Source organism: Protopterus annectens, chromosome 4.part0, assembly GCF_019279795.1.
Source record: "Protopterus annectens isolate FY-2018-M chromosome 4.part0, PAN1.0, whole genome shotgun sequence".
Lineage (NCBI taxonomy): Eukaryota > Metazoa > Chordata > Ceratodontiformes > Protopteridae > Protopterus > Protopterus annectens.
The window spans coordinates 1,106,424,780-1,106,437,467 of NC_056733.1; the positions used below are offsets into that span (position 1 = coordinate 1,106,424,780).

General features: G+C 41.5%; 1 protein-coding gene across 1 annotated transcript in view; it reads right to left on the reverse strand.

Annotated features, from left to right (window-relative positions):
- HDAC3 (histone deacetylase 3) overlaps positions 1–12,688 on the reverse strand; it is a 1,027,013-nt gene that overhangs the window by 728,349 nt on the left and 285,976 nt on the right. The window contains exon 3 of the mRNA XM_044069080.1: positions 10,957–11,099. Within this exon, the coding sequence (XP_043925015.1) occupies positions 10,957–11,099 (143 nt within the window). The remainder of the gene's footprint in view (positions 1–10,956; positions 11,100–12,688) is intronic.

Here is a 12,688-nt window from a genome sequence, read left to right on the forward strand (position 1 = left end):
TAAAGAAGTTTGAGAAAGATACACAGTTTAGTTTCTTTTTGACATGAAAAATAGGGACAAAAGTATTAATGGGCAGCAGCTTCCCCACATGTGCACAACATTCTGACCAAACAGGCAAGTGCTCCCACTCCCAATGAGTGTGGCTCCCCCTCACCTACTGAGAGAACCACAACAGCCACAGAGGACGTGGCTAACCCCCAGTCCATAGTGACTAACTGCTGCACCAGACAAATCCAAGTTAAAAGATGAGTGACCTGAAGAACAAGCTATGGCCACAGCAGTCAGCCACCTGTGGCTGAAACAGACTGTTATACTGCTTTGGCGGCAACAGCTGCCTGCTTAATTTTTTTGTGGCTGGAAGAAGGACCGACTGTTTGACTGATAGTTTGTTCCATGGTGAAGCCGAAAATGATGTCCTTTTGCTGGAGAAACAAGCAACAAGAACTGGAAAAAATGTAAAGTCCAAGTCACTTTTTTCACTTAAATACAGTTAAAAGCAAACACTGTTAGCCAGCCACAAACAAAATAAATTTCTCCACCAAAAAAAAAAAAAAAAAAATAGGTTTTCATACAACTTTTCTATTGACTGAAAAAGCTCCCATATAAAAAAATAGTCAAGTCTCCAGTCTATCAAAAAAGTACAGTTATGGACCTACCATAAATGTAGATGTTAGAGTGTTCACACTGCTGCAGTCATTACACTTGGGTTATCCTGCTGTCAGGTGGTCCTGCAGTCGGCCAGAGTTCCAAAGTCTTGGTCCGGCGTCGGTTGCTGTCGCTTCTTCCCTGACGTCAGTGCGTCAGGGGTATATAAGACGCACCCAACGCCATTTTCTTCAGTTTTTCTTGCCCCAGATGTCAGGTGCCCCCAAGTAGGTAGGCAATACATATTGCTAATAAAAAAAAAATATACATATAAAATAAGAACAATACCTTCAGTTACAAGCAAATACACCACAAAGTTTGCATATGATAGAAAGGTATACAAGTCCAGTTAGGTCAGAGGGGATGGAGGGACGGTAATCTGGACTGCAGCAGTGTGAACACTTGAACATCTACACTTATGGTTGGTACAAAACTGTACTATGTTCATCGTGTTACACTGCTGCAGTCATTACACTTGGGTAGAATCCCAAAGCTAAGGTTGGGTGGCTGGTCTATAAAGAGTTAGGATTGGCTAGGAGGCCCTACAGAATTGCAGTGGCAAATCCTGCTCTAGATTTAGAGTAAAGAGGCAGGTAGTAATGCTTGGTAAAGGTGTGCACTGAACTCCAAGTTACAGCCTCCAAAATTTCCTTGGTAGGTACTCCTTTGAGAAAGGCTGTTGAAGTGGCTGTTGCCTGGTGGAATGTGGCCTGATGTTATTTGGGACCGATTTTCCATGCTGTGTGTAGCAGTAATGAATACAGTGTCCTATCCATTTGGATATATAGTCTGCTTTGAGATAGCCTTGCCCTGTGATCCTGCAGCATATGCTACAAACAGTTGCTCAGTTTTCCTGAAAGCTTTTGTTTTGTCCAAGTAGAAGCGTAGCTTGCCTGTGTATGTCCAAAGAATGCAGAAGTTTCTCCCCTTTATTCTGGGGGTTTGGATAAAACGTTGGCAAATGGATTGTTTAAGAGCCACACTAGATACCACCTTTGGCATAAAGGTAGGGTTTGTCCTTAAAGAAACCCTGTCCTGATGAAAAATTATAAAAGGTTCCACTGCCATTAATGCCTGTAGCTCTGAGACTCTTTGTGCTGAAGTTACTGCCAGGTGCAGAGCTGTTTTCCATAACAATTTTAGATGGGCTGTATTGGCTGGCTCAAAAGGTGGCAGGGTCAGTTTTTCCAAAACAAAACTGAGGTCCCAAGTTGGTGTTGTTGCTCCCTGGGGCGGTCTTATGTTTTTAGCCCCTCTGATGTACTGCTTTAGCAAGGGATGAGAGAATAAAGGAGGATCCGTGTTGTAATGTGCTGAAATGGCAGAGGCATGGATCTTAATTGATGAGAAGGATAGGACTCTGTCCAGCATCTCAGTTAAGTATTGTAAAATCTGAGGAATGTTTGGAACAAGGGGTCAAGGCTTTGAGCCTGGTTCCAGGCACAGAATCTCTTCCATTTTTCTGAGTAAGCTTTCCTGGTGCTAGGCCTCCTGGCCTCTAAAATGACATCCATAACAGCTTTAGAGAGAGGTGTTGCCTGTTTGACTAATGAATCTGCCATGCAGCCAGGTTTAGGGTTTTGAGCTGATCGTGCAGGATCTGATTGTTTTGAGTCAGAAGGTGTGGAATTTGAGGCAAAATCCAAGGTGGGCCTTGAGCCAAGTTCCTTAAGATAGGGTACCAGTGCTGGCGTGGCCAGTCTGGAGCAATCAGGATCATCTGTGTTTTTCTTGTCTGGCTTTTAGGAGTACCTTTGAAAGGAGAGGCAGTGGCGGGAAGGCATAAACTTTTAGGTTTTTCCAGCTGAACAAAAAAGCATCCACTTTCATTGCTTGTTTGTGATAAGTCCATGTGCAGAATTTTTGTAGTTGGCAATTCAGTGGGGAGGCAAAAAGATCTATGCCTGGGCATCCCCATTTTTGCATTACCATGCTGAAGATTTGTGGATTCAATTTCCATTCGTGAGGGTCCATGATATTTCTGCTTAGATAGTCTGCCAGAGTATTTTTCTTTCCTGGCAGGAATTGTGCTTGCAGGTGAACTTGATAAGTTAGAGCTGTGTTCCACAAGGTCATGGCTTGCCTGCATAGGGGATAAGAATGAGTGCTCCCTTGCTTATGTACCACATTACTGTGGTGGTGTCTGTCTTTAATAATAGTTGTCCTGGATGCAGAAGGTCCTTGAAAGCTGTTAGGGCATTTTGAACAGCCAACATCTCTTTTTGATTGATGTGAAGATGCATCTGGTCTGTGGTCCACTTGCCCTGAAAGCATTTTCCTGCCATGTGTGCTCCCCAGGTGTAATCCAAAGCATCTGTTAGAGTCTGCCTGGCTGTGGGTAGGGTAAAAGGCTGACCCTTGGGCACAGACATATGTCACCTAAACATCGAAACTTCTGTTGTAGGGCAGGGAATCATTGGTATTACTGCTTCTAAACTGTGACAGTGTTGAGTCCAAACACTTTTTGGGTACCATTGCAATTTCCTCATATGCAGTCTGGCATGTGGTATTAGTAGTATGCAGGAAGCCATGAATCTCAGGGCCTGCAGAATATTTCTTGCAGGGAGATGGGACCTTTTTGCCAGTAATTGAAAATCTTGAGTTAGTTGAACTTGTTTGTCTGGCGTGAGGTAATCCATCTGGGCCGTTGTATTTAAGCTGGCACCCAGGAATATAATCTGTTGAGGGCCCTAGTTTTGACTTCTTTTCATTTACTGTGTACCCTAGAGAAATTAGCAACCTTTTTACAAACGCCAGATGCTGTAGAAGAATGGATACATTTGAATTCCTTTTTGTCTGCAAAATGCAATTATTGGTGCCAGGCATTTTGTGAAGACCCTGGGCGCAGTAGGTAAGCCAAAGGGCAGTGCAGGGAATTGGTAGTGCATTGTACCAGCTTTGAATCTGAGGTATCTTCTGCAATTCTGTCTGATAGGGACATACAGGTATGCCTGTTTGAGGTCCAGAGTAACAAACCTTCTTGCCCAGCATGGGTAGAAGCTGCTGTAATGTCAACATTTTGAATTTCGGAATATCCAGGTAAGTATTTAGAATTGAAAGTTCTAGTATGGGCCTCCAGGCCTTGTCCTTTCTGGTGACCAGGAAGAGTCTCGAGTAAAATCCTTGTTGTGGTACTTCCTGAATAGCTCTCATGTCCATGAGGGCTGAAATTTGTTTTTGTGCCTCTGCCCATTGATTTTGTGGCAGGTCTGGCATTCCTTTTAGCCTTGGTAAAGTATGAAAGTGGAACCTGTAACCTTGAGACACAATATTCAGAACCCATTTGTCTTGGGTGTTTGATTGCCAGTTTTGAGAAAAAAGTGCTAGTTTTCCCCCTAAGGGGGCTTCCAAAAGGGAAGTGCTTGGCATACGAAGAGTAAAGTCATTGTGACTGTTTCCTGTAAGATTGAGACTTGTCCTCACCTCCTTTTGGGGTTGAGGTGCCCCACTGTCGTTGTCTGAGCCTTGGGGTTGAGATCTGCCTCTTGGGCATCTGTATCTGCCTCTCTGTGGCCTGACACTGGAAAGGACCAATTCTTTGTTGGTCAATTTCTGCTAAATCGAGGTGGCTGTACCTGTAAGAAATCCTTGACTGTGTGCATAGATTTAGCTTTATCCTCCATTTTCTTTAACACCTCTTCTGCCTTAACACCAAACAAGGTATCATGCTGTAAAGGAGCATCCAATAATTTTGCCTGAACATGACCAGGTAAACTCTGTTCTTTTAACCAAGCATGTCTTCGAATCACAGAACCTATAACTGTGGCTCTACAAGAAGCCTCTAAAGAATCAAAACCACATTGCAGAGTATGTTTTCCCACCTGTTCAACTGCATGCAATAAATCCTGCATTTCTTTGCAATCAGGAGCTTCTGAGCTTGCAAGCATTTTCTGCTTTAACTGAGCCATTAAATATTGTTGGTACTTAAGCACGTGAAACTGGCAATTTAAAGCCCTTACTGCTAAAGTTGCAGAGGTGTATACTTTCTTCCCCCATCTATCCAAAGCTCTGGAATCTCTGTCAGAGGGTACTGGATTTTTTGCAATGGAAGCCTTAACCCCTTTTGGACCCTGGGAAATAGTTTCTGGATCAGCAGAAGGGTTTTTATAAAGAAACTTGTGAGAGTCAGGGACTCTAATACCTATCTGGCTTGGCTGGTGCAGGGGGCAAAGAATCAGGAGATAAGCTGGATTCAGAGAATACATCATCCACAATATCTAGCACAGGCGGAATAGCCAGGGGCCTGTGCTGAGGCAATAAAAGGAAATCCCGGAGCCTTTTCTTGGATTCTGAGTAATCCTGGCTTTCCCAATGGAAATGCTCCCTCATGGTATGTAAAGTTTCCCCAAAAGAGTAATCCTCAAAAGGAGAGGCTGAAGGGATATTTTTCTTCAGCATCAGAGTCCTCATAGGGGGGGTAGAGAGTATCCCTGGTCTGAAGAGAAATCAGAGGAAATGGAAACCTGATCAGAGGAATCAGAGTCTGTATCCTGCCTAGGCCTTTTCTCAGGAGGGGGATGGGAACCCCTGATTAGAGTAATGAGGTCTTCGGCCATATTAAGTATCTGTTTCTTAGGCATGGAGGACTGTCCAGGAGAATGATGTACTTGCTTCTTTGTCTTTAATGGTACTTTTGTCTTGGCTGTTGCTTTAATGGTAAGTTGTGAAGGTCTGAAAACACCCTCAGAAGCCAATGCCTGCTCAGCGGCTCCAAACCCATCTGAGGGATTAGTTTCCGTAGGCCCAATACCTTAGGTTTCCAGAGGCCTAGTTGTCTCCACGTGGGAGTCGGAGGCGGCCTGTGGCTCTGAGGTAGCGGGTGTCAGGGGCTGTGAAAGCTCCTCAATGAGAACCGGTGACTGGCCTAGAAGAGGTTTCGTCATCGGTTTTGGACCTCTGATGCCGGTCTTTATCCTTGTCTTTGCGTTTTTTTTGGTATTGCGGTCTTCGGTTGATCCGACGGCATAGTATAATTGAACCTTCGGCCAAAGTAGTGCAAAGCAAAATCAAAACGTCTTTTTATAGTGCATTTGTTAAATCTAGCGCAAAACCGACAACTAGTGACATCATGATCAGGGCCTAGGCATGGAATACAGTAAGAGTGGAAGTCCTTATGAGGTATTTTCTTCCCACAAGAAGTACAATTATTAACTTTTTCTGACATCGGTCTGAGGCAAGAAAAAAGTTTCCCCAATGGGGTACTTAGCTTTATTGAAGACTTCGGATCTGAAATTTGACTTCGAAAATCTCAGGATTCGGCTGACCGGCACTTGCGAACTTGCTTCTGCTTCCGGCACCGCACGGCAAGAAAGACTGAAGAAAATGGCGTCGGATGCCATTCAAAAACTCCTAGCTTAAAAACTGACTTTCCTGAACAGTAAAACAAATTTGTTTTTAATGCAGAAGGTTTTTCCCCGAAGAACAGCAGAAGCCAATTGTCAACACTCAAAGCCTGCAGAGGAGTGCTCCCTTCAATGGCAAGAAAGTTCTGAAGTGCTTGGTGCCCAAACATGCCTGACTGATGGTTTGGGTGCACAGAAGGTGCCCTAAAGCTTGGCAAGATTTAACCCACATAGCTAGAGCTATTTGCAGCAGTAATCAATATGAACATCTATTTTATAGTAAGTGTCCTCCCCAAGTGTTATAGGCCTCCAATTTTTTTTACAACTTTTTTCATCTTTTTCCATATAAATTTTATCACTAAGCAGTTTCTCCCATATAACTTCCTTTGTTCATTTAACTTAAAATAAAATCTTTTGCCTTTATTAATATCCTCATAATACTCAACTTACCCTATCTAAACCTGACTCCATTTCACTCTTACCTTCTCCATGTCTTCTGTTACATCATTTTCCAATTCCTTGCTTTCAGATTTTTTTTTTCATTTCCCATTCATCCTGCTCATCCATTTCCTCTTCTGCACACATCTTCTCTACCACCTCCATAATATCGTTTGAATTTTATATTTCCTTTGCCATGTAAGATGGCATTCATCCTTCCTTCTCATTTTTGGTTCTTTTCTTAAGCAAGGGAAAACATTCTCTCTTAAAAAAAATATGTCTATGTAACATCATTTTAACTATTCTCTTCATAGGGCAACAGTGGCACAGCGGATAGCACTGTTGCACCATAGCAAGATGTTTCCTGGTTCAATTCTCGGCTAGGGTGCCTTAGATGTAGAGTCTGCAGGTCCTCCTCGTGTCTGCTCTACTTTCCTCCCGCATTCCAAAGACATGCAGTAGGTGGACTGGACACTAAATTTGCCATAGGTGAGTGCAAGTGTGTGGTGTAGAACCACTGCTGCAAGGCTAGCCGCCTGGCGGAGCGAACCCTGTCTCTAGATGACTGTCAGTGAAGTGACGACCAGCCTCATATACAAAAATGGGAAAAAGAGGTGTGGACAGACATTTTCATATACCCCCCCCCCATTTTGTCACTAGCTTTCTTTCTCTCTCTCATAATTCTGTAAAATTTCTTTATATTTCAGTTTTTTATTCTTTTACTACTAAATATATTTTTTATACACCTCAGCTGATACACTACCCACCACTGTATCCTGTTTTTATGAAATGGTCTCGCTGTCACATAACCTTTCCGTAACTTCTCTTATCAGTTCTACCTTTTTTTAAACTCTGCAGTTAATCTCCATCCCATTCCTCTCCTTTATTTTGTCTTCCCCTATTCTAGGTCAAACTGCTCTATGATCTGAAAACTCTGCCACCTGTGCTCCTCATTTTTCATGTCTTTAGAGTAAACTATATTATCAGTTTCAGTCTTAATTCCACTTTTATATGTGAACTCTCAAGTCCCTCCTACTTTTTAATCTCCATATTTTATTAAATTTCACTTAACATCTTAATATCCTGTGTTATTTTCCCTTTTCTTTGCTTGGGTTACAGCAAAAATATCTATATCATTATTGACATTTACCAACACAATTAATCGTACACATTTTAGTCTTATTCTCTTCTCACACATTACTACCCTTCATGGTACTACTACTATTGTTGCTTCTAAAATTCTTATTTCATTTTTATGAAAATTCCTACTTTAGATCATATTGTATGCCAACCAAACACTCCCTCCCATACCACCTACATTTCTTTTCCTTTTTTCTTGTTACATCTGGTATCAAGCAAACATACCCATTTTTAAATTTCACACCATTCTACCACCCAAACCTCTTGCATCATTTCTAGTGTCATTCACATTTAATGTTAAAATTCTATAGCATCCTTTTCTTTTGCAAAAGTTCTACTTCCAGATCTTTTTTCTTCCAAGTCTTCCACCAATTGATTTAACTATCTTGTGCTTTAGTCTATTTCTTCACTTTCTAAAATTGCAAATCTGCTCTTTTCCTGAATATTAATGACCTCCCTTCAAACAGTTATTTCTTCATCTACCTCTTCATTGTTTAACCCTTCTTCAGTATTCGCTTCCCCATTACCACTTTCTCTTTCAACATCTTTCATAGTAATATTTTCAACCATTTGTCTTTCTTCTGAACTTTTCATCGACTCTTTCCTTTTCTGCTATGGGCAATCAAACCAGAAGTCTTGAAATGATGAACATTTTCTACAAAAATGCTAAGTTTTTTGCTTCATGTCCCCTTACCCCACATTGCGTGCACTTTCACTGGCTACAGTCTTGTACTAAATTATTTTCATTTTCACAGAAGTAACACTTTGGGTTGGCCCCAATTCATCTCCTACCATTCATAGGCAGGTGCTAGGCTACTGGCCCTAGGGCCTATATAAGCCTAGCCAAAAAGGTACCCTAGCTTTCGCTACCAAAGAAAATTATTTTCTTGTGCCCCTGTTGAGCAGAGAAACAGAAGTAATCCCTAGGGTGAATTTCCTATCTCCAATCCAATCAAGATTTTTCTTGGAGTGCTAATGAGGATCTTTATTTGATATAGATTGGTAGTTTGTTCCAGAGTATGGGAAGTCTCTGGGACAGGAATCTATTCCTCCAGCATGTTCTGTTTATTGTGGTGACAAGGTTTAGGGCCCTAGAGTGTGTAGCTTGGAGGGATTGGGATTTCTTTAAGTGGAGCATGTCCAACAACTCTGGGTTTGGCATAGTTTTGTATGTTAGGCAGAGATTACCTCTGAGTAGGCGATATGTGACGGAGTAAAGCTAGAGGATTTTGAGACCGTCTACATAGGGCATCTGTTTGAGGCCGGTAATCCTCTTTACGTGAAATATTTATGCGGCCTTTCCAGTTGTTGTAGATGTCTTGCGAGGTACATACCAAAAGGGGCGCTGTATTATATAATGGGTCTAATGAGTGATGAGTAGAGGGGAACAATGACCTTTTCTCCTGGATGAGAAACCTTTTGTGATGAGGTGTGCCACGCAGAAGGATTTTCTGACTACTGTGGCAATGCGATCAAAGGAGAGACTACTGTCCCCACCTGTGTCCCAAGGTCTCATTACACTTTCGGTGTTAAGGAGACTACCGCCTATGCGGTAGTTCATGGGTACAGAGTTTTTACCAAAAGGGATGACAATGCATTTTTTGGCATAGAGCTTGAGGCCATGGCTTTGACACCAGGCATCTGTCTCAGTGAGGCCCTTTTGTAGGATGTTCACATCGTAAGGAGTTTCGATTATGGCTCCTAGTTTGCAGTTATCTGCGAACTGTTAGCTAAAGACAGTGTGTTTGGTATCTATTTCTATGAAGTACAGGCTAACAGGAGAGGACCCAGGATTGAACCCTGTGGTACTCCACTTAACACTGGTCTGAAGTTGGATTTGGAGTCTGCTACTTTCACAGTGTGGGTTCTGTCAGTGAGCCAGTTAGCAACCCATCGTGTGACATAGGGATTTATACCTAGTTTAGTGAGTTTATCTATAATTCCAGAGTGGGGATGGTGTTGAAAGCCTTGTCGAGATCATCTTACCCTCATTTATGGCTTTGGTAACCGCGTCAAAGAAGTCCATCAGGTTTAGGAGACATGATCTGCCTTTTACAAACCCGAACTTGGTGGGAGTCCAGAGTTTGGAGATTACCAGTGTCATTGTTTATAAGTTCCACATTCCATAGCTTTGCAGACCAGGCTGGTCAGGCTAATGGGGCAGTGGTTCCCGGGTCCATATTTTAAAATCTGCTGAATTTTCCCACATTTAACTTTATTGTTGTCCACACTTCTGAAGCCCCCATCCACAAAATTCTTTCATCACGTTTTTAACTTAATGTACATTACAACAGAGTGAAAGGAAAAAAAAAAAAAGATAACTCATGCTCCTCCACATATGAAGTACTAATCACTTTTTCTTAGTTGTAATCTCAAGCTCTGAAATAAATGGCCTATGCTGCTACTGTAATTCATTTTTCAGTCAGTTACATTTTACCGGAAAGTTAAAGCTCCGAAATGAATTGATGCCCTCCTGTCTAATACTATTCCTAAATGTCATAACCTGTTCACGTTGCCATCACTTTTACTTTTTATTCTTATTGCTGGTAGTAGTCTCTGTGGCTGATGAAAAACAGCAATTGTTTGACTGTTCGCAGTTCCTTCTTCCTTTGCCTTGCTGAACCTATAGGTTTCTTCTTGCAAAAAACCCTGTTGCAAAAGTAAACCCTGATAACCAGCTACTCCACCAGCCCAGAATACTTCCATTGTTTTCCCTCCAACAGCTGTTAGTTTCCAGCCTCAGTTTCTTCCTCCTGTAATACTCACCCATGTCACTCCATCGCACGTCACCTTCCTTTGGCACTGCTTGGTTCATCAAATCAGCAGTTCTCTCCAGTCCTCCATTTTCCAGCTCTAACACAGTTATTTCATCTCCTTTTTCTTTCAGTAAGTTTTCTCTAGCGCTGCTGCACTCTCCATCTTGGTACCCCACGACAGACTGCAGTAGCACTTCCCGGCACTCTCCTCCATCTTGATACCCCCAGGAATGCAGTAACACTCCCCAACACTACCCAACAGCTCCAGAATGTTCCACTTTCTCTCCTCCAAACAGTAGGGGAAGTCCCCAGGTGTCCTGAACAAATTTCTCCTGATCAGTATGAATACCATCTTGGGTCTCCCCTGAAGAGTCCACTGGCCTACTGGGGCTAACCTCTTCAAAAAATAAAATTACCATGCACCTTGAGAGGCCCCAACACTTCCAACGTCAGCTATGGCCAAATACGTTTCCATTCCCACCACCAAGGAATATACAAACTGCAGAAAAGCTGAACTGTAAAACTGACTCAGTTTCCACTGCATGCACCCAAAGTTAAGTAAACAGCAAGAGTAGCACAACCGCACCAAAAGAAAGGTCAAAAGGAAAATTCAGTATTGTTTTACGCATACTTACCAGTCATCACCCACATTAAATGTATTCAGGCATTTAGTGAATCCCTGCATGTTGTTAGGGCTCACTCGCTGAAGAAAATCAATGTACTCTTCTGAATGGAAGCGGCACATATCATGCTGGGAGGCTTTGTATGGTTTGAATACCTAGAAGAAGAAAAAAAAAAAATCAGTATTCCCTTCTAGTAACAGATAACACTGAAAACCCTGAGAAGGTGAAGTAGTGACCATTAAATATTCACATCAAAACAGAAACCTGAAACTGTGAGAGCATGTACAGTGTCCTTCAGTACTACAGTCGCCTTTTTTTGTACCCCAAGCGGCAGACACTAGATTAATGAGACAATATGGTGAAAGAGGAGCAGATAATTCGAGAGGGGAAGGTAACAGAATGGGGAAGAAGCCAATAATTTACTTGGACTTCAGGATACAGATTGCTTTCCCCATCAAGGATTGATATAGGCAAAGAACGAAATAGGGGGAAGCCTAAGAGAAAAACCAGCACCAAGAGCTTTTAGTAGAATCTAGAAAAGAAGCTGCTGTTAAAAAAAAAAAGAAAAAGAATAATCAGTAAAGCAAACAAAATATAGCATGAGCGCTACAAAACTCAGGGTAGAAAAGGATTAGAAAGGAGACTGGTAAACAAGTCACGAAAACAATGGGGGGGATATTATGCACATCTCCCAAACATGCAAAAGTCTACAAGGTTTAGGATCTTTGCTTAGAAGTGCTTACATACTTATTTTTATGCCCTAAGTAGACTCCAAAGAATTTTTACTTGGGTAGACAGCAAATATTGAAGGTGTGATGGGTAGAAAAAGTTAAATGGGAACATTTTCTGAGAGTGCAATGAGCTGCCTGACCTTAAAGATTCCCTGCAGACTGCTCTGTCAGGAAATACTGGGTAAGCAAACTGTTGTAATTAAGGAAACAATTTTGAGCTATAATACAGAATCAGAACTGCCTAGATACAAGTAAGGCCTTGCTCAGTCTACAGTGGCTGCCAAAAATGCAATTACTAGAAAATTGAAATAAATGTTTAAACCAACTTTAGTAGAAGTAGTGACTATAGTAAGAGATTAAACTGGAACTGGGATTTTTAAAAAAATGGGAATTATTCATGCAGAGGAGGAACAGGGTTTAAAATAAGACAGATTTTAATGATCTATGCAATGTTTGACGACTGGATAGACAAGTGATGTATAATGTTTGCAACTAAAAGTATGTCAATATGGCTTATTTTCATTTATAAAAATGTAGGACTGCCTACGTAATGTGATAATAATGAGACAAATTATGTAACGCTGCTGATGCCAGAGAGCTACAGCTGCTGTCCAACCTTACCACACCTTTTGCACTATCCCATTATCTCCCAAATTCTTTAGAATATGCATTGTGATATACCTCCAGTAAACCATTTGTGACACTGTTTCAATAAACTAGCACCCCCAAATCCAAAGTAGGATAGTGTTTTAGTCTCCCAATTGACTTGCAGATTGATTTCTACAGTGACCTACTTCTAGTAAACCTAATCTAAAAACACAGCTTCAGACAGTTTCAGTTAAACATGGAATGCAGAAAACAAGTTTTAGTAAATAAACTTCCATTACAGCACATCGAAATTTTAAAGGTAAACATGCATGATCATTAGTTAACACTAACAAAATCGGACTAAAGATTTATAGAAATAAATTTATAGTATATGGTAATTATACTTTAAGTTACATATTATGGGT